At 55.6% G+C, this 23,554-nt stretch overlaps 3 protein-coding genes across 3 annotated transcripts; 1 reads left to right on the top strand and 2 right to left on the bottom strand.

Annotated features, from left to right (window-relative positions):
- Nucleotides 1-318: 318 nt before the first annotated feature.
- On the bottom strand, nt 319-2,791 carry HER10_EVM0003374 (uncharacterized protein; the record flags this gene model as incomplete). The annotated part of the gene is made up of 3 exons (XM_035473053.1): nt 319-598; nt 658-2,535; nt 2,607-2,791. 3 exons carry the CDS (start codon nt 2,789-2,791, stop codon nt 319-321), a joined length of 2,343 nt encoding a protein of 780 aa, XP_035329077.1.
- Nucleotides 2,792-17,418: 14,627 nt separating this feature from the next.
- HER10_EVM0007313 (FAD dependent oxidoreductase) lies at nt 17,419-20,902 on the top strand. The gene is made up of 2 exons (XM_035476872.1): nt 17,419-19,494; nt 19,575-20,902. The coding sequence occupies exons 1-2, from the start codon at nt 18,270-18,272 to the stop codon at nt 20,390-20,392; spliced, it is 2,043 nt and encodes a 680-aa protein (XP_035329592.1). The 5' UTR covers nt 17,419-18,269; the 3' UTR covers nt 20,393-20,902.
- Nucleotides 20,903-20,919: 17 nt separating this feature from the next.
- HER10_EVM0012562 (uncharacterized protein) lies at nt 20,920-23,055 on the bottom strand. The gene has a single exon (XM_035481955.1). It carries the CDS (start codon nt 22,659-22,661, stop codon nt 21,165-21,167), a length of 1,497 nt encoding a protein of 498 aa, XP_035330224.1. The 5' UTR covers nt 22,662-23,055; the 3' UTR covers nt 20,920-21,164.
- Nucleotides 23,056-23,554: the final 499 nt, after the last annotated feature.

The following is a 23,554-nucleotide window of genomic DNA, read 5'->3' as shown; positions in this document are numbered from 1 at the left end:
CGAACGTCATGGCACACACGGACGCTGTCTGTGGCTCAGCCAGTCACAGTGGATCGAAGCTCCTCAGCTTGTGCGGGGATCAGCAGTTTCAATTGGGTCGATCTGCCAGCTTTCCTTGCGGCTGTATCGCGAAGCCACACGAGATCCATCAATGAAGTACTACAACGCCCCACGAACGCCTCAACCAGGTCCCTCAAAGCCTCCAGCGCCGGCCCAGCTTCCATGATATTTGCTGTCTAAAAGTGGAAACAATATTTCGATATGTCAAGGGAATACAACAGGGAAAAGCAACCCGCAGCGTCGACCTCAGCCCCAGCCTCAGTTGAAGGGGGTGCTGAAGCCCAGCCAATCCGACTCTGGATCTGGTACCCCGGTCGTCCTCATGGAGTCGCCGCCTAACCCGCTCATCACTTGTGGCTGTAGTAAATTCGTCTGACCATTGGTCGCCCGTGAGCTCGGCTCAGACATCTTGGGATAATTGAAAAAGTCGAAAACGTCAATATTGTCAAGTTCGCTCAACGAAGTCACTTGAGTCGATGTCGGCTCCATGCCAGAGCGTCGTGTGGAGGATGTCAAGGTTACCAGATCGTGGGCACTCCTGGGGCATTGCTGTTAGTACGGTCCGGGGGCGGTAAGACATCATATGGGATTACTCACTTCCTCATCGCGGTAAAGCTCATGTCGCCCTGTCGCCCTCGCTGTACCACCCGAGCAAGAATTTTGGCGTAATTGTTTGCGACCTCCCAGTACTGTCCAACATGGCGAAGCGTTTCGATAAAAAAGTCAATCTTGGGATCAACGGGACACCCAACAGTCGCAGCGTGGATAAGCAGCAATCTAGCGGCTACCCACAACGAAAAGGCGAATGGCGGTCCTAAGAGATCTAGGCCGTTGGCCTCAAAGACGTCCTGCGCAATATCGCCGAGACTTTGCACGGCAGACAAGCACCTCTGCATGGCATAGTGCGATGGGACGAAGATGTGAGATCTCACAGTGGGGTACGCAGCCGAGGAATGCAGACGCACCACAGACGTGACATATGCGCTATGCAGCATGAACCAGTTGGCGACGCGGCTCGCGGGATCTGAGTGGCACAGAGCCGAAATCCTGCTGTACTCGCTGGGCAAGCTCTGCAACCAGCTGTCGAGCGCACCGTCCAGCGATCTATATGTGTTCCGCCAGACGGCCATTTCCGATGACGATGTTACGTCGATCGGTGTTTTGAGAAAGTCGTGGACCTTGCTCAGTATACGCAGGATCTCGCAGTGGTACGAGAAACTGCCGAGGTTTTCAGGTTTATTGATGGTCGGGCTGCCGGTTTGGTCGGATGACGGACTCCATGACTTCGTCTCAACGGGAACGTTTCTCGAAAAGAGGTCGTATGAACACGGCAAGCCGCGCTTCATCTTTTTGTCGTCGAGCATGAAGTCGAACGTCGTTGTCGCTATCGTCGCGTATCGATCAAGGAGATAAACCATCCAGCAAAGCCGTCGACGGCCCTCATCTTCGATCCAAGATTCTGGTCGACCCATCGCCACCCGACGGATCGAGCCCGTGTGCGGCGTCTCCTCTGCCTCGGCCGTGAGATACACGCTGCTCTCTTCGCAGAGTTCCAGTTGTCTCACGTTCTGCGAGAGCAGCGCGAGCATGTTCCAACCGCGCGGCCCATTTGAGGTTCCCAACTCGTCCAGGCAGAGTATCACCAAAGCCCTCAACGCGGCAATGCTCACGTTCTCCATCGCATATATCTGCACCCTGTGTTTCGACACTGCATGGTAGTGTGACCGCATGTCAGGCGACAGCCGCGGGTCTTTCATGAACCTGAGTGTCGTTGCTACTATGGCATGTAACAAAACACGATCGGCTTCGTTGAGGGACGTCGAACCAAAAAAGGCACCGAAGGTCGTTTTGCGGTCTAAGATCGGACACCACGTGTTGCAGTGTTTGAAGTATAGGTCGACAAGCGTATACAGCATGTCGTGAGGCGGGAACTCAGAGACAGTCGGGACTGAAGATGCATCTTTTCGAGGCCCGTTGACGCTGGGCGATGCGCCTGCTTGGCTGAAAGACTCGCCTGCGGATAGGTTCAAGAGAGCCTGAACTGAAGTCCGGTCACCATTCTGTAACGTCTCTTGGGCGTCACCGCCCTGCCAGAAAGGGCTCGAGAAGGCTGGTGTTCTTCCATTCGTGGTTGGTGGCCCTCTAGGAAGGCCGGGAGCCGGACTGACGCCATTCGCATTTCCATCAGGACGGAATCCCTCGATTTGTGATGGCGCCTGGTTGCTGATGGATGGCGAATGAGCCTGTGATGTGGCGACGTGATCATGGGCGATGTGATCTTCTACACGACGGCCAAGAGCCTGCAAGAGAGCATCGAGCCTGTTGACCTTGGCTTCGAGTTCGAGACTGAAACCGATACGGCTACCCGGCTTCTGTCTTTCTAGATAGACGCATGTTCGGTTGTGACGGGCACACCAAGAACATGCGGGCTCTGCACGATCGCACTTGACCTTCCTCGCCTTGCATAGTTCGCATCTGGATTCGCGTCAGTCGATGGCCATGCATCTCATTCGGTGGGCCACACAATCAGAAAGCGCACAACATACGATGTCTTTTGGTGCTTCTCCCTCTTACGCTTCCTCGGTGCACCGGCCGAGCCATTGTTGGTCGTGTCTTCACCACTTGAGCCCTCGTCGTGGCTGAACACCGAGTTCGCTTCCTCCTCGGCCATTTGTTGCGGACGTGCATTCGTGTCTAGCATATCTGTCCCATGGTCGTGGGAACTCCACATTTCCCGTTTTTACTTTGATGGACTGCGAAGGTGTTGCTCTTATCAGGACCCTTTTTGGATGGAGCCGTGAGGAGCCTGGCCGAATTTGATGTCAGGAAGTGGTCATTTCACTCATGAGCGGGCGTGCAGCAAACAGTAAAAGGCAGGCTAGCGAATTGCCTCAGCCGGCCGGGATGCTGGAGAGAGTGAAGGATTGCGCCGCAGCACCTTGGGGCGCATGGGGCATATCCGGCCTTGTCCGCGTTGGTTGGCCGGGTCGATGGGCGAAACGTGGACAGCCGAATCCAGGAGAGAGTCTCTGTACCGTCTGTGTGTTTGTACCGAATAGTGCTGGTGTCAGCGCTGCAGTCGCTGCAGTGTCAGTCAGTCCAACCAGTCTGTGTTGTGCTCGAACCCGCAGAGTGCAGTCTGCAAGTCGAAGGAACAAGTGGAGAGAGATGGAAGACAAGCACCGAGTCTTCAGCGAGAGGCGAAAAGGACTGACTAGGCATTCGACTAGGTGGAAAATACTCGGGAAGCCAAGGCCGCGATGAGGGACTTTGTCAGCAAGCGCTTAAGTGTCTGAGTCTGACCGAGTGTGAGAGGGGGACGGGGTCCTTCGGTGTTCTCTCCCGACACGCCATTTGAAGAGATGGCTTGCACGGAGGGCAGAAAAAAAAGAGAGATCCAGTTGTCGGCCCACTCTCGTCCACAATAAGAGTTGGATCTCTTGCGCAACTCTGTCACCGTCCCTTACTTTACGCGGTCTGACCGTCCTGTCTGTCTGCGCTGCCAACTAATACCGGGACAGAAAGAGTATACATATTACATACAAAGACTGCGGAAGACGACGGAACCGTGTACAGTACCAGAGATGAAGACTCCGTCGTGCCGCCAATGCGCACCAACCAAACAACCACTTGCGCCCGGCATCCTCGTTTTCCCGGAAACTCGTTACACACAGCATCCGCCCGCAGCATGGGATGGACGGAACGGATGAGGGGAGATCGTTGCGCCCAATGATGAACCTTTGGGGGCGATTACGATAACCAGAGCCATCTCCGAAGCCACCAGGCATGACACTGGCACGCTGGTCACTACGACGGAACAACGGTGCTAATACAGACTACCGCAAGACATGCAGGAACCGCGCCGCCTCTGTTAGACAGTTCCCCTCAATCTTCTTCTCCAAGTTTGCTACCGAAAACCCCCCTTCCAGACGGCAAACAGCGCCGCACCCCGGCCACTCCGAACTCTCCCCCGCTCCTTATGGTTCCCCTGTCAAGCCTGGTACCGCGAGGATCATCCATGGGGCGATGCAACCGTCAAAGGTGGGGGTAAACGGCAGTGGCTTCGACGATGTCTTCTTCCACAGGCCCCAGAAGCAGTAGTCACCGGGTGGCTGACAGGTAGGCTACAACTAACAACGCCCACAACAAGAGGAGGGTCCTTTTTGCCAATACCCCTCGGAACAAGGCCGCGCAGCAGGCTGAGGATCGCGATGAAGTCACTGCATTCCGTTTCTGCCTGCTTCACGACTCAGTTTGAACGGGGTCACGGACGACGATTCACACTCCGATCATCCGGATTTTACAAGGAACACGCGCACGTGGGGACGGGTCGAGACAGCAATGCAACCGCGGCTTTCCCTGGAGCCGTTGACTTGGCGCTCTTACAAAGACTTGCATCGGTGGACAGGGCAAAAGAACCAGCTTCTGGCGCACAAAATCGAGTTTCCGACAGAGGCAAAATGCGTCATAATGCCGTGCTACCTATGATACAAATTGGATTTTTCTCTCCAAGCGGCGCCGGGTCGCATGTGCGTGCGCCCATTGTGAATGGACCTCCCAAACAACAGACTGTGGTATATCGAAACGGAAAAAAAGAAGACATTATCACGTGAAGAACTCCCAAGCAAATCCCGCTCAGCTCGACCAGCCCTTGCTCATCTGGACAGCCTTCTCCCAGCGGCCGAAGCGCTCAGAGGCATCCTCTTCGGAGATCTGGGGCTTGAAGATGGTGCGGCCCTCGAGGTTGACGTCCTTCAATTCGTCAAAGCTCTTCCAGACGCCTACAGCGAAACCTGCCGCGATGGCCGCGCCGAGGGCAGTGGTCTCGCGCATGCCTGGGCGGTTGACAGGGATGCCAATGATGTCGGACTGGGTCTATTACGGAGTACATGGGTCAGCTTGATTTCTCCGCCCGAGGCTCGGAAAAGGTCCGGGGGTTCTATTCTTACCTGCATGACGAGATCGGAGTTGCACATGCCACCGTCAACGGCGAGCTCAGTGAGGGCTGCACCGCTGTCCTTCTCCATGGAGTCCAAGATGGCCTTGGTCTGGAAGCAGGTGGCCTCAAGGGTGGCGCGGGCGATGTGGCCGCGCTGGGTGTAGGCGGTGATGCCGAAGATGGTACCACGGGCATCATCGATCCAGTACGGCGCGAAGAGTCCACTGAAGGCAGTGACGAAGGTGCAACCACCGTTGTCCTCAACCGTCTCGGCGAGTGCGCTGAGCTTGGAGGAAGACTCCATGAAGCCAAAGTTGTCGACCAGGAACTTGACACTGGACCCAGCAACAGCAATGGAACCCTCGAGAGCGTACATGGTCTTGCCAGGGCCGAAGTCGAAAGCGACAGTGGTCAAGAGGCCGTGAGATGAAATGACGGGCTTGGACCCGATGTTGTAGAGCAAGAAGCAACCCGTGCCATACGTGTTCTTTGCGAGACCAGCCGTGAAGCCCTTCTGACCGACCAGAGCAGCGGACTGATCACCCAAGCAACCGGTGATCTTGGTACCGCTAAGAACGGTGTTGTGGAGCGTACCGTACGCCTCGGGGTCAGAGGAACGAACAATCTTGGCAAGCTTGACCTTCTTGGGGTCGATTCTGAACCAATCAATGAGGTCCTCATCGTACTTGAGAGTGTGAATGTTCATGAACATGGTACGGGAGGCGTTGGAGGGATCCGAGACGTAAACATCGCGGGCAGTACCGCCGTTCAGCTTGTAGACCAACCAGGTGTCAATGGTACCAAAGGCCAGAACGCCACGCTCGTAAGCATCCTTGACCTCAGGGCTGTTCTCCAGAAGCCAAAGGAGCTTGCCGACGGAGGGATATGTGGAGAGGGGAAGACCGCATCGCTGGGTGAGCTCGCTTGCGCCGAGACGCTGCTTCAGACGGCGAACGAGATCCTTGGTGCGGGTGTCGGTCCAGACGATGGCATTGTACAGAGCCTTGCCGGTGGTCGTATCCCAAAGGACGGTGGTCTCTCTCTGGTTGGTGATGCCGACAGCCTTGATCTGTTCGCGGGAGTGGCCCTGAGTCTCGAAAGCCTGGACGGCGCCGTCAATGCACGTCTCGACGGAAGCAACGAGTTCCTCGGGGTCATGCTCGTGCCAGCTGTCGCAATGGGGTTAATTTCTCACTCTGCGCAATACTTCTCATGCACCAATGGTGGTCACAGAGGAAAGACGACTTACCCTGGGTTGGGGTAGATCTGCTTGAACTCGAGCTGGTGAGTAGCAACGACCTCACCGTGGGGGTTGAAGATGAGGAAGCGGGTGCTCGTGGTGCCCTGGTCAATGGCACCAACAAAGGAGATCTTGGAGCCAGCACCCCCGTTTACAGAAGTGGGAGACATGTTGTCTGAAGTTTGTTTAAATCGACTGGGGAGAAGAGACGATAGCATTCAAAGACGGCAACGGCGTGGCGCGGCAGCGGCAGAGAAAAGAAAGGGACGAAGGTTTTTGGGTATCTTGCTGGACGGGATGAGGAGAAGGGAGTGAGAGAGACACACGACAAAAGCCTAAAGTTTCACGGGCTGACAAAAATATTTGTAGGTGCCGCGCATGTGGGAAACTCTCAGCTCTTCAGCAGCCAGCAGGAAACAGCAAGCTCCAGTTCTCGGAAGCGCAACGCAAAAGGGCACGCGGCGTGTCGGGTTAGCTCCCTCCATGGGGAACAAACAGCTTTCTTCGAGAGCTACCCCTCATTTCCATGCATCTCTCTTACCCCATCCCCAGATCGTGTGGAGATGTCACGAGATGAGCACCAAGGAGCTGGGCTTGGGTCGAGAGAAGAAAAAAAAAACCGCTGGACTGTCAAAGGGGGGGTCCCCGGATCCAAGACCAATCCCCACTGGGGAAATGCGAACGGATCGAACGGGGTTGCGTTGGAAGCGTTCTAAAGAATTTGACAGGCCGGCGAATCCTTCCACGCGAGAAGCCGGAACGAGAGATGCAAGCAACCGGTCGGTCTGTCAGTCTATCTGTCTGCGTACCACTGCTTCGGTATCGAACGAGGCTATACGTATAGATACCATGGGCGTGTAGGTACTTGTTGGTCTACACGGGTATCCATACCGGTAGCAAACTGACTACTACCTTGACAGCTGACTGGCATACTAGCCATTTAGGTTGTTTGGTAAGTTGTTGGTAACTTGATAGGTATGCGTACGGACTCGGGAGTAAGCATGCGAGAAAGTTGGGGAAGCAATGTTTCGGGGTGGATGCCCCGAGTTACTTCGGTCATTGTTCGACATTGGCAAGCAACGTCGGCCGTGAGCAGCGAGCAAAAGTGGAGGAGGACGGGGGCCGGATCACCTCGTGATGGGGCTGATGTCATTCCAAGTCGCACTGCAACAGCAGCAGTTTCGGTCTGCGTCGGCGAGCTCCCACGGAGGCATCGGTGGGTCCGGCCGTATGCCGGGCTTTTATCTCTTTATGAAGCACCGGTGGCCCGAGGCTCGCCCCAGAAAGCGGGGTCGAGTACGAGCAAAGACGGCAAGCTACCTTGAGTCGTCGAGTTTCTCTACGAACTAGACCAAGCACCTTGGCAGGCATGCAGGTCACTGGTCGAGCAGAAAAGTAGATGGGCTGGTGGCCTTGCCTACATGGGCTAGAGCTGGGACGGGAGGAGGATGCAGCGGCCACCTCCGCGCGCCCGCGTGCGGTGCCTGCGCCTCTGGTTTGCTGGCTGGGTCTTTTTTTCTCCTTTGGCGTTTGCTACTGGTTCTGCTGCTAGTTGCTGCTGATGCTATTTTGCGCACACGAACAGGTGACACATTTTCAGCATGGAAAAGGCAAAGACGCCGGGCCGGGGGATCTTTGCGACCCCATTCCAACGAGGGCACCAGGGCATGTCCATGTTCGTAGTCGTAAAGGGCCATATTCAGCGGCAAATGGGATTCGGCGCCGCGGGCGACCGACCAACCACAGGCGACAATTGCGACGAGATTCCAACGCCAACGCTAGAAGCAGTGGCCGAACGAACGAACCAACCAACAGACTAATCTGCCAGTCATTCCGATCAAGAGTCTGGACTCTTGCGGATACTTGGTCCAAAGAGTCAAGAGAGTCTTCTCTTTCTGGGCCATGCCGAATGGCTAGGGATTGCCTATCCAGCAATGGCAGAAACGTCTTCCCCCATGGGCCATGAACCCATAGGCAATTGCTCCAAACCATTTGCCGACCTGCATGCGTTTCGAAAAGAACACCATTAACACCCCCTGCCCGACCATCGCGCTCATCGTCTTGTCAAAAACGGGACAAGACCGACAAACCATTGTTCACATCGCTGACCTGGTTCCCCTCCACTACGTTGCACCCGCCCTCCCACCTTTCATCTCATTTGTCCAATTTCGAGTAACCAACTGCGGGGAAAGAGGCGAAAGTCCCGTTACGAAGCAGACCAAGAACATCGCCGGGCTCGGCTTGCTTGGGACCAGCTGGAGCTTTTGGACGGAATTGGTTTGCCTGGAGGCTGGAGGGATGGCAGAGATGGGACTAACAGAAATTCTGACTCTCCTTCTGCGGCCTGCCAGTGCTGCCGAAGAGAGAAGAGGGCTCATGGTGGCCTCGGCTCGCCGTGTAGAGTTTTCTCTCTTGCTTGTCGCCTTTTCCCCATTTGGTTTTGGACGACTAACGTCATTGGAAGAAACGCTTGAACCTTGGCCGGCGATGGACGAGAGACAATGAGAGACAGGGGAGGAAAAAAATGAGCCGCAAATGGGTTTCAACGGGAAGTAGTCCGTCTCTTCTCTGACTTCGGTCGACACCACGGAACGCCGCGCACCATCACACGCCAATGATGATAGGCGTACCCTTCGTGTATGACGTTTTTGCCGCGGCTGGTTACATAGTTTTGGTGTGGTGTGGCTCGCCCGCGCTCGTCACTGTCAGATTTGGCCCATGGACGATGGAGCGGCTCCACCACCTCTCAATGGACCCTTGGTGTCCATCGCCCGGGCCCCAGATGGCTTCAGGGATGCATCATGGAAGAGGCAATCTTCCGATCTGATCAGTCAGAGTTCAAACTCGGCTTTAATCAATCGGCAAACCAGGGAGCAAGGACGACAAGCTGTGGCACTGGCAGGTCATGAGACTTTCAGTACATTCTTCTTTTGCAAGGTATTCGTACCGTACTCCGTAGCAAGCGTAGGTATCCCCCCGATCTCCCCCAGATTCTGGTTTGTAACTGGACAAGGTTTGGGGAAAAGCTGACTGACTGGAAACAAGCAAGAGAATTGAGTTGCTGCATACGACGACTTGGCCCCGCGTAATCATCTTTTTCTATTCGCTTTCCCCGTCACACCCGTCTCTGTACTTTTGACGACGATTAGGAAGGATTCATTCAAACTGGGTCCTTGGTTCGGAAGACGCACCGAAAACTTACCTCAAGTCCACCCGTCCAGTCCACCACGCGATCACTCCAGCCTCCTCGCAACAGGCCAAAGAAAGAAGTCCCCTCTTCTTTTTTTACCCTTGTGCCTCTTACTCAATCCCACATCCTTCAACCTCACGCGCGTCTCTTCTCTTGTATAGCAACTTGTACAACAACTCTGCCCTTCCTCACACATAGTATCAGAACTCCGTACAGTCACCATTCGCATCAGTCGCCCCTCTCCACACGTGGGAACCTGCCCCAGAAGCTTACCTCTAAGGAACCACATATTTTCATCCCATGCGAGGTTGCAAAGGGCATTAGTCCTTCTCCTGGGCCCTGGCGCGCATTTCTCTCACACATACATTCTCCTTGCCGGGAAGTGAAGCCTATTAGTGGCGCGAGTGGAGAAGCTTCGTCGTTTCCGTACCTCTACATTGCGCAACCTTGTGCGTCCTGTCTCCTTACCCACGAAGCCGCAGATAGTATCCGTACATCCTCTTCCTGATCCGTTCGGCGCGCACACCACATCTGCCTTGGCGCAAACCCGGAGAAGGGGGTCCCTCCTTTAATGAGCGGGGTGTACAAGGCCAAGACGAAAGACGGGAGTGAGAAGCACCACCCAAGTACACCAAAGCCAGCAGAGGTCCAGAATTCCTCTTCATCAAAGCCTCGGCCGCCGTCCGGCGACAACGTCTCGTCCATCTCGGCCGCCAAATCGCTTCAACTTCGGTGTGAGCCACCGAACTGCATCATATCCCCTTGTCCCACCTTCGTGCCATCTTCCTTCTCTCTCTCTTTTTTTTCTCCCTCTCACATACACACACCTGACCGACCCGGACACACGCACAAACTGAGCGACTTTCATCTCACCCGCCCACATCGTTCGATTTTTTCTCACTCCTCCGCTTGACCAACCCATCCCATAGCGTCGTTCGTCGTCAAGTCCCCTCGGTATCCTCATCCCGCGTGCCAATCTCCATCTCTCCGCGAGACCCGTAACGCACGAATCCCGTTTAGGAACAGTTGTCGAACTTTTGCTCTTCTTTTTTTTCCTTTTCGTATCACCGAGGTTGTTCATCCAAGGACCCGAACTGTCGGTGATCCCAGATATCCGGAATTGTGGAAGCCATTTCAAGGATTTCGAACCAATCTCGTATCAGTCACCGCCGCGCGCAGGTCGTGGTGATCCCAAGCGTCGTGGGATCCCGGAAGAAAATCAGTCTACTTGATCAGTGATCTCGGTCCAAGAGATCCACATTCGCAACACCCCTAACGCGCTCAAGGGAGAACGAAGGAAAGGAAAAAAAGAGAAGAAGAGTCAAATCAAGCATACAACTTATCTGCAAAGTGACCAAAGATGGGTAAGCGTCCATGATTTCCGTTTGGCGATACCGTATACGCCCCCCTAGACCTAAACCCCCTCCCACTTCCACTGCCCTCTCCTCACTCCCCCAGTATCAACACCCCGCCCCATCTCAATGTGTCCATCCATCCATCCCTCTCTCCTCTTTTCCCCAAAGAATGATTGCCAAACCCGGTGGATTGGTTGCAACGGTGTCCAGCCCCGTGGGAACACCACGAGCCCGTGGGGACCATAAGAAGATGCTGCTTCCCCATGGGATGGACGTGGGATGATACCTTGGCCAGACCTTCGTCCATCTCTTCATCTCATCTTCATCTCACCGTCCCCGCGTTTCCTATCTTCTCTCCTTCTCCATCTCCTCTCCTTCTCAAAGTCCTTCTCACTCCTCATCCATCCATCCACCTCATCAACCCTCGAGCCCCTTCGTCCCTTCGAGAGAAATCGTAAACGTTATCGTATCGAGGTTCTAATGGTCATCACTGTCCACACAGCGGAATCGGTGTCAGAGTCGTCGTCCGTCGGCAAGCAGCATATTCCAACTTATAAACACGACATGGGAGGCGAAGAGACCCACGAGGAGCACGCCGTCGGCAGCATGCTCCCTCCTCACCACGAGGAGGAGCAGCTGTGGTGGTCGCGTATCCGGGAGACCTGCCAGGAGGGTTTCTCCGAGTTCTTTGGAACCATGATTATGATCCTCTTTGGCGACGGCGTCGTTGCCCAGGTCGTTCTTAGCAACAGCACCAAGGGTGATTACCAGAGTATCTCTTGGGGTTGGGGGTAAGTTTCGATCCTTTTCAGTGTTCCGACTTCACTTCACGAGTGCGCGTGGCTTTTCATCTTGAGAATTCTTGAGTGAAACGAACGCCTCGGTAGAGGTCAAACAGATAAGAGAAAGAAGAGATGAGAATGAGTCAACTAACTCATTGCTTCATAGATTGGCAGTCATGCTCGGTGTCTACGTGGGCAAGAAATCCGGCGGTCATCTCAACCCGGCAGTGACACTCGCCAACTGCGTGTACCGCGGCCACCCGTGGCGCAAGTTCCCCGTCTACTTCATGGGCCAGCTCCTGGGCGCCATGGCCGGCGCCTTCATCGTGTACGGAAACTACATCAGCGCCATCGACGCCTTTGAGGGCGGCCCGGGCATCCGCACCGTCGGCGGCGCAAATTCGACCGCCGGCATCTTTTGCACGTACCCGGCCGCCTTCATGACGCGGACGGGCATGTTCTTTTCGGAAATCGTCGCCTCCACCATTCTCATGTTCTCCATCTTCGCCCTCGCCGATCCCACCAACGGAGCCGCGGGCCCCTTTATGCCCTTGGCCCTCTTCTTCCTCATTTTCGGCATCGGTGCCTGCTTCGGTTGGGAGACTGGCTACGCCATCAACCTGGCTCGTGACTTTGGCCCCCGCCTGGTTTCGTACATTCTCGGATACGGGTCTGAAGTGTGGTCCGCCGGTGGATACTATTTCTGGGTAAGCAGCAAGAAAATTCCTTTCCTGCCTGCCTCGGCCTGCCCCCTATCTTTCGATGGGGCTCGGGGCTTTTCGTCGTTGTCGTCGTGTGCGCCAGTCTTGTGGCCCTCGGCCGACGTCGTCCTTCCGAGTGGCGAATCCCTCATCTCACATCCTGACCTGAAGTCTCGTGACTAACATTTCCACCTCCGTAGATCCCCATGGTCGCCCCCTTCTTCGGCACCCTCTTCGGCGGCTTCTTGTACGACGTCTTCATCTTCACCGGGGAGAGCCCCATCAACACGCCCTACTTTGGCCTCACCCGACTCTTCCGCCCGCGCCGGGACGTCTGGTCCAACACCTACAAGAACCGCTTGGAGAAGGTGTAGACAGCGTCCTCGCTTCACGTTGTGTCCGATTTGTGCGTTTTTGATGATGAGAAAGTGAGAAAGAGAGATGTTGTTTTCATATTGATGAGTGATGAGATTGACACAGGGATCTTATTGTATGGGACAATCATCCATGATGACGACCTCCACAACGATCTCTTATGAGTGTGTGAGAGTGAGAAAGGCAAAGAAACTGGCAGACAATGATACCACGGGTTTCGGATAACGAGAGAAGAGAGAGAGAGATGAGAGACTGGGACGGGCGACCGACTCGAAGGTCCCCCCTTGCCTTCAACAAGACAACCTCTTGACTTGGTACAAGTCGAGGGAAAACAGAAGGGAAGAACAAAAAGAAACACAAAAAAGATGGGTCGGTCTTACGGTCCAAACACCCCAAAAAGCGAACACGGCGAAGAGCGAAAATCGTATATCATGAGCTTGTTTGCAGCTGTATTCCGTCGTTCCTGTTTCTTGTTTTGTTTTGCCTGCTGTCTGTCCTGTTGGGTGCTGAGGTGCTGGTGCTGTTGCTTGGTTATTGGCGTGGGTTGGATTAGCGGTGTCTTGTCTTCAAATCACAAAGTCATTTTTCAAAGTTCAAAGAATGCTTCTCCCTGGTGACTACGCAATGAACGAGAGAAAAGAGTGCCATCAAGAAGCAAGAACAACTCTCTTTCTCAACTACGATGTGCGCCCATGGCCAGCAATTAGTATGTTCGTGAACGAGACCCTTGGAGACGAGAAAAAAAGCCACCTTCGCTGGAAGATTGGCACGATTGCCCCGAGGGCGGGCCAGGTGAACAATTCTTCCGTCAAGTCGGGGGTTTTTGCTCAGAGACATGGACCCAAATTACGGGGGGGCCTGCCGCCAACTTGGCTAGCGGGAAGGGACCTGCCCACGCCGCTGGGAACTGGAATCGCTTCCGAATCCCAGTGCATCAAAAGCTGAACCACCACCAAGTCCAAAAGAATCCAGACCAACGAAATGCTCGCACTTTGCATGCAACCCATGATGGCGTGGGCTTGCATCTTGTTGGGGAGACTGGGGGTCCCGCCTCTGACCTCTCAGAGGCCTCAAAGGTTGAGATTGACCCTGACAGCGACCCCGAATGTCTGGGTCCGCGGTTGCACATTCTCTTTTGGAATGTCTAGAATCCAATGGTCTCGTGGACTAGGGTAGCAATTGCAGTATCGAGACCGACTGGAGTCCCAGTCATGGTCCATCTCGACCCCAGCTTGGGGAAATGGGTGGTCCCCATGGGCATCTTGCACCCGCTCCGTCTGTAGCCGAATCTTGACCTTTGTTGCTCACCTTCCTGGCCAGGAGACGGGGAGACAAGCAGAGGGATAGTAGTCAGCAACCTACTATGCAAGCTTAGGTATTACGTTGCCCATGCTTCCATGGCGCAACCAGCTCGCCAGTGCCTAGTAATCCTCTTTCAGCCAACAAGAGGGTGCATTATGAGGACTTCGGATGGTCCATTGTGTGTTGTTCAAGTTTCTTGTGGCAACTAGCCATTCGCAAGAACTGTGTGCTTAGCTTACGTTGAAGATGGGCAAAGTTGGGGCCAGTGGTCTGTTGTCGCCTGAACTACCGTCCATGTCAAGGCGGGAGTGGGTGCGGATTGGACGGAGTGGCGACGGGAGGCGATGTCAAGAAGTGGTCGCATGGTGAGGATCTCGGATGACTGTCTTGTCTGGATGGCCCGGATGCCCAATCACCGGTATGAGTTTCCCGTCTGCTGAGCTGTAGCAAAGTTGTGATGCGAGGCGGAGCAGTGCGCAACGGACGTTGCGTGTAAGTGCGTCTGACAACAGCCCGTACTGTCCCCGTTGCGTATAGTGACTTTGAGATCGTGCTTGCGTCGATGAGAGGCCGATGGCTTCCAAACTCTGAGCGAAGCTGACTCGTAATACAGCTGTCTCCGATCGATGGCCCTTATTCAGTGGCCCGGCGAACGTTGCCCGTCGCGAGATAAGGTTGTGTCTGGCTGGTGCTTCGTCTGGAAGCGCGGGGTAGAAACAGCCAAGAGCTAGTGGACGTGCAGGAAACGTCGCTGTCAAGTTGCACCCTGGGACCTGGTCCATCTTACTTAGATTGGTTGGAGGGTGTGGTAGCGCGAGTCGACGAACTCTGGGTGCGATACTTGTCGTAGTGCTAAGATTGGTACTCTGGCACGTCTCGCTGCGAACGTGCCGTGGGGCGCAGCTGCAACCTGCGAGTTTCAAAACCTAGACGCAAATCAAGGTCATCAAACGAGGACATGGTAAAGGGTTGACCTGCGTTTGGGTGTAAGTCAACGAGGTGTGAAGGACTATTTCGAGCTGGGTTGAGTGGCTGTCGTAGACAGGGACCTGGTACCCAGCACTCAGGCCAAAGCTAGCCCAGTGCATCATCTGGCACCGCAGCAAGACAACTGACTGTATCGTGACCATTTCCATGGGTAGGGGAGCCGAGTTGTGAACTGGTTGTGGATTGGCAGCATTTCAATCCGTGTGCCACCTCAACTTTCTTCCTCCCATTTTTTCGCACGCGAGTTGCAAGGGGCGGCGCGGGATGTTCGGCGTGGCATTGCGGCGTGGCCGTCACGGCCGAGGGATGTGCAGCGAAGAAACTTGGTAGCGGCCACGGAGGAGTGGACGGCGGGCGTGTACCCTACGGCGTGCGGGTGCGGTGCGGGTGCAACAACGGTGTCCCTACCGCAGTCGTAACGCAGGAGGGGTTCGTGTCCGGACACTCCCCAAGTACCCATACAAGAGTAAGTCGAGGTACATGGCACAGAGGTAGAGTGACTTGTCAGTCAAGCTCGGACGTCGGCCGCTGCATTGCGTAGGGGATATTGCGCGTGATCGATGATGGTAAAGAGTTGCGGAAATAGCTGGGTCTGGAGGGAAGAGTCGGCAGACTGAAGGCAGGTTTTGATGGCTTGGATAGCTTGGCGAGTGGTGGCAGTATATCGTGTCGGGTGTAAGCGATGCCATGGTGGGTGGGCTAGTCGATGATATGTAGGTAAAATAGGGAACGAAGACAGGCTCGACTGTACGGCGTTTGTTGGCTGTGAATCCCGATAACTCGGTCACCAAAATGGCGCGGCGTCTGTGTGATGCAGCGTCCCGTGGCCGGGAACCAAAAACGGTCCGCAGTACTATCTATGGATGGATAGAAGAGGACGGCATCTGGTTCTTAAGATGAACCAGAAATCCGCCCTGGAAGAAATTGTTTGGCTGGTTGATGCCCCTTGGGCTGTTGGGCAAGCCTCACAATCGGGCCTCAAGTTGAGAAGTGAGGCGAGATCCATAGTAATCAGGCCCCTGTATAAGGGCCGACATGTGAGGATTGCAAAAGATAAGGGTAGTTAGCGGCAGTATGGCGTGGCGCTGTGTGGGCAAACATCCCACGATGGACACTGATGGAGACGTTGGGAGGAGTCGACGAGGAGAAATCAGTCGCGGGCCATTCGCCGGGCCGATTGGTGGTCGCCGTGTAGTCGCCGTTTGGCAGTGGTGATTGTTAATACTGGGTGACTGGGTGAGGGAGGGGAGGGCATCCGCAGGGCATCTGCAATGCGTGTCTCGAGATCCAGCAGGCGAGTGACTGTGCCTTGCTGCTGATTCTGCAGTGAGCGTGATTGGATTGGACTGCTGCCCAGTGGTATTGGACGGTGGTGGTGGTGGAGGTGGTCTAGGTCTGCGGTGTGTGGATGTGGTGACGGGAATGCAACACCGAAGACGAGCGAGAGTCGAGGCCGCAGTGTCGCCGTCTGGCACTGCCAAAGTGGAGACTGGCGGTGGTGGTGGTGGTGGGAAAAGGCGAAAAGAGGAGAAGGCACGTGTGGCACGGGAAAAGAGGGTCAGGGCTGGAAGCAGGGGCTAAAGTGGAAAAGGACGTACTTCTTCGGCCGGAGGATTCCGCCGATCATTGCGAACCTCAAGGACCAGTGGAGCCTTCCTTCCAGCTGATGGAAGTGTGGGAAGGTCTCCAAATCTGTGACCCCACCTGCACTTTCAAGTTCTTAGCGGGACCCTTCCTTCCTTTCTGTGGGAACCTGGGCCGCACCTTCTCCAATTCTTCTTCAGTGGTCGGCGATGTCAACCGAGACCACCGAGACAGGGGTACAATGCTCCATGTATCATCAGCACCGAGAGAATACCGAAAACATGTCACCATCTCGGCCAGTCAACACCGAGGTGCAGACGGACCCCTGATGGCATATTTGAGGCTCTGACTGGAAACACCATACAATTACGGATCCATCTACGCATACGGATGGGATGGCACCGGCGTCTCTTTCCCACCTCCAGATTTGCGTGCCTTTTCCCCATTCATTTCTCCATACTGGATCCTGCGCCGTTACCGACATGACGAACAAGAAGCGGGTCTTTTCCCGTCTCCCACTCACTTTGGTTCACTGCATGTCCTGACTCTGCCAGTGTTGGGATGCTGTTTCTGCTTGCTAATTGCTAGCTCGGAGTGAGCTCGGTGCCCATGATGTCAGACCCCGACTCGAGTGCATTACTGCTGCTTCCGGAGACCGTTTGCCCTTCACCACTGACACTGCCACCGTTCACCACAATGTATCTACTATGTAGGTGTAGCTGATGAAGCTGCGATAGATGAGTGAAGTGGCATAAGGTAGCACAAGGTAGAAAACACAGGTAGGGTGGTCAGGACAGACAAGGTATCAGCAAAAGTCTCAAGATGAGAGCCGTGCTGCCATACCGCAGACGCGCCTGCGACCACGTGGGGGTTAAGGTCCAATTGGCAATGGCGAGCGATACCTTACGAATACCAAGCAAAAGCTGTGTCTGAGCTGGCATCCATCCCCATTGCTTTGTCCGTGTGTTCCATCCATCGCTACCGGCCAAAGCTGCATGTCTCTCTCTCTCTCTCCGTCTGACCCCCCGTCCGTCCATCCATCCCCCGATCTCCGTCATCACAAGGTATCTTCGTACCCCCCTCCACCCCCGATCTACTTTTAGCCTCTTTTTGCTGGGCTCAAGTTTCGTTATTTTTTATTTTCCTCACATCAGGTCGCCCTCTCTCTCTCTCTGTCTCTCTTACTCTCGCCCATCTCTGATACCCACCTCCCCTGCTCTTCCGTTCTGCCCAGTCAGTCCAACGGAAGATTTTTGCTCGCGCCAAACGGGACCATTCCTTCTCGAGCTCGGGGTGTCATTCCACGAATAACAGTCCATAGTTCGCGGGTGAGGCGGCCCAGCCCGGACAAGGACAGCTTCCTGCTTTTCTGCCACCCGGAATCTACCCACTCACTTGGGTCATCTACCGATCGACAATCCTCGACCCCTTCGGTCCCTCTTAAGCCCTTGAGCTTTTCTTCCTCTTCCTACCTCTCCTGTTCTTACTTCTCTTCCCCTACCTTCACCTTCCTGATTCTTCCCAGGATCATCAACCAGTGAACCCCTCACCCTCCTAACACATCACATTACCATTGAGGGAAAGCATTCACCAAAAGGGCATCCCACACCCTACCCGCCCGGACTGGTCACCTATACCAGACGCGCCTCCTACCGTCATCGTCCCGTCCTTCTCGGACTCGGTCTAAACCTCACCGAGTAGAGAAATCACAAGAAAACACACACAAGAAACACACACAAGAAACACCCGCCAGCATGGCGTCTCGTTTCTCAAGCCTGAGAAGGCCCGTCGCCATCGCTGCCGCCGCGGCAACTGGTGGTGTCGTCGCCTACTCAACCTTCCTCAGTGGCCGCGGCGCTCACAACTTCGACAAGGCCCTCGTCGAGCTCAAGCGCGATGACCAGGGCAAGATTGTCCCGCCTTCATTCCCCGCGACAAAGGACCGCGCCTCACAGCTGGCCGACCTGCGCGCTCACAACTCCGATGCCCAAGAGTACGATCTCCTTGTCGTCGGCGGCGGCGCCACGGGAACCGGCATCGCTCTCGACGCCGTCACCCGCGGCCTCAAGGTCGCCCTCGTCGAGCGCGACGACTTCTCTGCTGGAACCTCGTCTAAGAGCACCAAGCTCGTTCACGGCGGTGTCCGCTACCTCGAAAAGGCCGTCTGGAACCTCGACTACTCACAGCTTGAGCTCGTCATGGAGGCTCTTCACGAGCGCAAGACCTTCCTCAACGTCGCCCCGCACCTGTCCTCTTCTCTGCCTATTCTCCTGCCCATCCAGAAGTGGTGGCAGACTCCTTACTTCTGGGCCGGCACAAAGGCCTACGATCTCCTCGCCGGTTCCCAGGGTCTCGAGAGCTCCTACTACGTCTCCACCAAGAAGGCCATGGAGGCCTTCCCCAAGCTCAGAAAGGATAACATGGTCGGCGCTCTCGTCTACTATGACGGCCAGCACAACGACTCCCGCATGAACGTCTCTCTCGCCCTCACCGCCGCCTTCTACGGCGCCACCGTCCTCAACCACGTCGAAGTCACCTCTCTGGAAAAGAACTCCTCCACCGGCAAGATCACTGGCGCGCAAGTCCGCGATGTCAAGAACCCCGGCAGCCCCCCCTTTACCGTCCGCGCCAAGGGCGTCATCAACGCTACTGGCCCCTTTGCCGACGCAATCGAGTGCATGGACAACCCGGACCGCAAGCCCATCGTCGCCCCGGCCTCTGGTGCGCACATTATGCTGCCCGGCGACATTTGCCCCAACGGAATCGGTCTCTTGGATGCTGCTACCTCTGACGGTCGTGTCATTTTTGTTCTGCCCTGGCAAGGATACACTCTGGCTGGAACCACGGATAACGCTGCCCCCGTCGAGCGCGAGCCCATTGCCCGCGAGGACGACATCAAGTTCATTCTCAAGGAGGTCAACAAGCTGATTACCCCCGAGTCCGCCCTGTCCCGTGCCGACGTTCTCTCTGCCTGGTCTGGTAAGTTTTCCTCTCATTCAATCCCCCTCCCTCCGATATCGCTCTCAGGCCAGGGCCAAGAAACTAACATCTCATGCTAGGAATCCGCCCCCTGGTCAAGGACCCCAACGCAAAGAACACCGAATCCCTCGTCCGCTCCCACCTCGTCACCGTCTCCTCCTCCGGCCTCCTCACCTGCGCCGGCGGCAAGTGGACAACCTACCGCCAAATGGCCGAAGACGCCGTCGACGAAGCCATCAAGACCTTCAACCTCGCCCCCAAGCCCGTCTCCCTCCCCGACATCTCCGGCGCAGGCCTCGCGCCCTTCACCACGACCGGCGCCTGCATCACCACCAAGATCCCCCTCGTCGGCGCCCACGGCTTCTCAAAGCACCTCCCCGGCCACCTCATTAACCACTTCGCCCTCGACGCCGACGTCGCCCACCACCTCGCCCACAACTACGGCGACCGCGCCTGGTCCGTCGCCACCACCCCCGCCGACCGCCAGCGCATCATCCCCAACTTCCCCTTCGTCGAGGGCGAGATCCGCCACGGCGTCCGCGCCGAGGCCGCCCTCACGGCAACGGACCTCATCTCCCGCCGTACCCGCCTCGCCTTCCTCGACGCCGAGTCCGCGCTCCGTGCCCTGCCGCGCGTGATCGACGTCATGGCCGAGGAGCTCGGCTGGGACGCCAAGCGCAAGGACCAAGAGTGGACCGAGACGGTGCACTTCCTCCGCTCCATGGGCCTGTCCCCCGAGAAGTTCGGCGTCACCCGCGACGAGGTTCTCCGCAGCGGCACCGCCACGTCAGCGTACGCGCCCAAGTCGCAGATCGCGGCCTCGGCTAGCGGGATCAAGTTTGCGCCCAACGAGATCCAGGCCGGCGGTGCCCTGGCGAGAAATATCACCGAGGCATAGAGCAGTCCCTCTTCATCAAGGATGACTGTTTCTCTTGTCTTACTATTTCCTTGTGTATTTGACGATACGTGTGTAAGGGAGACGAAGAGGAGTGAGAGCGAGAGCATTTTGGCCCGCAAAAAAGTTGAAACCCAACTGGAGCCGATGAATAGCTACGCTCCGTTGCGTGTGTGTTGATTGAAATCCTTTTTTTTTACTTGGATTTCCGAAACGAAAACCCTGGGATACCTAGATAGAACGGGGGTATTGGCGTACTTTTGGGGGCAAAGGGAGGGATTGGGCATTTTGAGAGCAGCACCGACTGTGTGTACGATTCTTCTCATCTGTGTTTCCATCCAACCTTTTTTTCTGGGTTTTTTCATTTTCCTTTTTTTACCTAGTTCATTAGTAGCATATGGCATCAAACGCTGGTGCAAAGTTCCTCCTCCCAGAAAGGAGTTGGACTTGAGTGCGTTTACACAAATTACCCGCATAGATGGCTTTGGCCATTGAATATCAAGATATCATTACATGCTAATTGCTCTCGTTTGCCTTATTTTGACCGAGTGAGATGATGCTTCACAGGTGCTTGTCTAAAACCATTACGCCTTTCACTATCTTGACCTTGTATCGCCAGACTTCCTTCACAGCTCTGTGGACCACTGATTCAGGTCCGTATGTGACGAGTCATTATCGACTCCATGAAACCAACGAGTGACATCGCATCCCCCCAAAAAAGACGTCATCGGCGTGACTCGTGCAAAAGCAAGCCCATTCAACCACCACTCCCATCTCATCGATCCTTCTTCTCCGGAGGCAAGACGCGCCACTGGTCCGTAATCTTCAACCCGAACCCCTCGGCGATATCGCACCCGCCGCGTCCCCACTTCAGCTCAAAGACCCGGCGCCCGGCAGCGACGAGCACCTCAAAGGCCTCTGCGAACCCAGCGGCATCGTAGTAATACGGCTCGCCCTCGCCGCCGTGCTGGCTTTTTTGCCACGAGTTGCGGTTGTGGTCGCTGTCTCTGTACTTGTAATTTGTCATTTCGAGGCCCGTCTGGACCACGGCGCGGAAGTACTCCGCCTCGTTGACGACAGTGGCATTCGTAGTCGCCGCGGGGTCGTCGTCTCGCTTGTCGCCCTTCTGCTCGTCCTCGGGCTTCTTCTCGGCTGGCGGCGGGGGCGGAGGCGGGGGCGGGGGATTTGGGTCAACCATCTTCGGGATGGTTCCCGGAATCCGGTATAAAGCAGAGAGGTCCTCGAGGTGCGTCGAGATGTCGTTGATGATACCCGCCCGTCGGTGTTTCATCGTCCAGCCATCCATGGCCAGGCGCGCGTTCATGTCGCAGTCGGTCGCGTAGTACGGAATCAGCGAGTCCCATCCGCCAATGGCGTCCATCGCGGCGCGGTTCACCAGTGTTAGGTGGTCGTATTGATACCAGCGGAACCCCCACTTCTCTTTCCGCTTCAGCGTGGTATCGAGATCGCGCAGGCAGTTCTCGTATATTGTGCGGTACCCCTGCTGTCCTGCCGCAGGCGGGTTCATGATCTCATTTTGCTCCTCCTCGTCGTAGAATTCCCATGTTCGGTCGCCGGGCCGGTGGGTGTCGTCCTTGCCGTCCTCAAAGGAGAAGACGAGAACGTCCTGGTGAGAGTAAAAGTAGTATGGCCAGTTGTTCTTGTGCGCCTCGTGCAGGAACATGTTCTGCATCTGCGAAAAGGAGAGCAGGGCAGGTGCCTGAATGACGTTGACTCCTAACCGCTTGAGCGTCGTGTGGTTCAGGTAGAACTGATTCTGGAGGGAGAGTTTGCCCTGAGCGTTGGCGAACTGAACACCCGTGTTCTCGAGGACGTGGATGCTAGAGGCCGGCCAGCCTGCTGTGATGTAGCTAACGACGCATTGGAGAAGGATGGGCCACTGGCGGGTAAAGCCGATGAATAGCGGCGGCTGCGCATCAAGACCGTAGTCTTTATGTAGGTCATCGCGGGGAACGTTATGCGCGGGGATCGAGGGGGGCGGCGAGTCGGTGTTGGCGAGGAGGGGGAAGGGGTCGATTACCGGGGGCGAGGTATAGGTCGGCACTGGCTTGTAGACTGGGGTCTCGGAGGAGAGCGACTGCTTGTTATCCTTGCCACTCGAAGATGGCGGCGTTGTCTTCGTGTGCTTCGCGAGGCTATACAGTGAATCGAGATTTATAATGCTTTCATGGAAGCGAACAAGAACGAGGAGTAGGGCGAAGAGAGCAGCTAGGGGGAGTATCGTCCGCAAACGAGAATTGATAGCGATCATCTTCAGATTCGGCGAGCTGTGAATCAGCGCATCGCAGGCGGAAGGAGGAGAGGAATGTAGTCGAGCTCGGCGACGATGGCAAGGCTCGTGGAAGACGACGACGGCATTGTGAGGGAGGGAGAAGGAAGCTGCTGCGCCGCAGGGCAGGCGGGAGTCGATGAGATTAAGTTGGGGATCATGGTTGTGTGAGGCGACACCTGTGCCGCGCGTGTGTGACGAATGGGAAGGTACGTTCCTTCAGCCGCGTTGCGTTTCTCTTGCTGGAAGGAAAGAAATGCCTGAAGAATGCCTGGAATGGGCGACGATTCTCAGACACGCAAGTCGCAACAGGGGAAAGTGCCATGCAGCTTCCTTGCTTGTTTGGTTCGGAAGGTGGGTGAGTGTGGACTGCTGAGGTGTGTGTGTGAAAGGTGCAACTTTTTTTGGGCCCTGCTATTCGTGTACAAAGTGGAAGGACGTTCCAGAGCTGGGAGATTGGGGACTGTAGCCTGCCGCGCTAATGCTCCAAAAAGCTTAGCTGACACGGGACGAATGTGCCTCTTTCCGCCCAGATTGTTAGTCTCAGTTGGACGATTGACCAATTAGACCAGGGTTGCTTTTCGTAGTCGGAATACGGCAGCTTGAGTGGAGGCCGAATCCTTGACGTTACATGCAACTTACCATCAAACAACACTCCGAGTAACTCGGATATTACGTAGGTAGGTAGATATGAGTGTACGAACTCTGCAGTTCAGTTCGTAGCTGCCTAGAAATTTTGTGAATCGTCTTGGCATCGAGAAAGTTATAAGGCGCAAGGATTCGGTACGGTTACTAAATCTGCCCGATGTTTTACCACCACATTAAAACTGGCTTGATGTGATTGACATTGACGTCGTGGCATTACCTTTGTATTC

This window comes from Colletotrichum scovillei, assembly GCF_011075155.1.
Source record: "Colletotrichum scovillei strain TJNH1 chromosome Unknown Contig00009, whole genome shotgun sequence".
In the NCBI taxonomy this organism is placed as follows: Eukaryota; Fungi; Ascomycota; class Sordariomycetes; order Glomerellales; family Glomerellaceae; genus Colletotrichum; species Colletotrichum scovillei.
This window is presented reverse-complemented; position numbering and strand designations above follow the sequence as displayed.

What these genes read in the sequence shown, in the direction of transcription:
- HER10_EVM0007313 (XM_035476872.1), top strand. Translation starts at nt 18,270, where the DNA reads ATGGCGTCTCGTTTCTCAAGCCTGAGAAGGCCCGTCGCCATCGCTGCC. An exon ending in CGTTCTCTCTGCCTGGTCTG is followed by an intron (nt 19,495 to 19,574) that starts GTAAGTTTTCCT and finishes ATCTCATGCTAG; the next exon opens with GAATCCGCCCCCTGGTCAAG.
- HER10_EVM0012562 (XM_035481955.1), bottom strand. Translation starts at nt 22,661, where the DNA reads ATGATCGCTATCAATTCTCGTTTGCGGACGATACTCCCCCTAGCTGCT.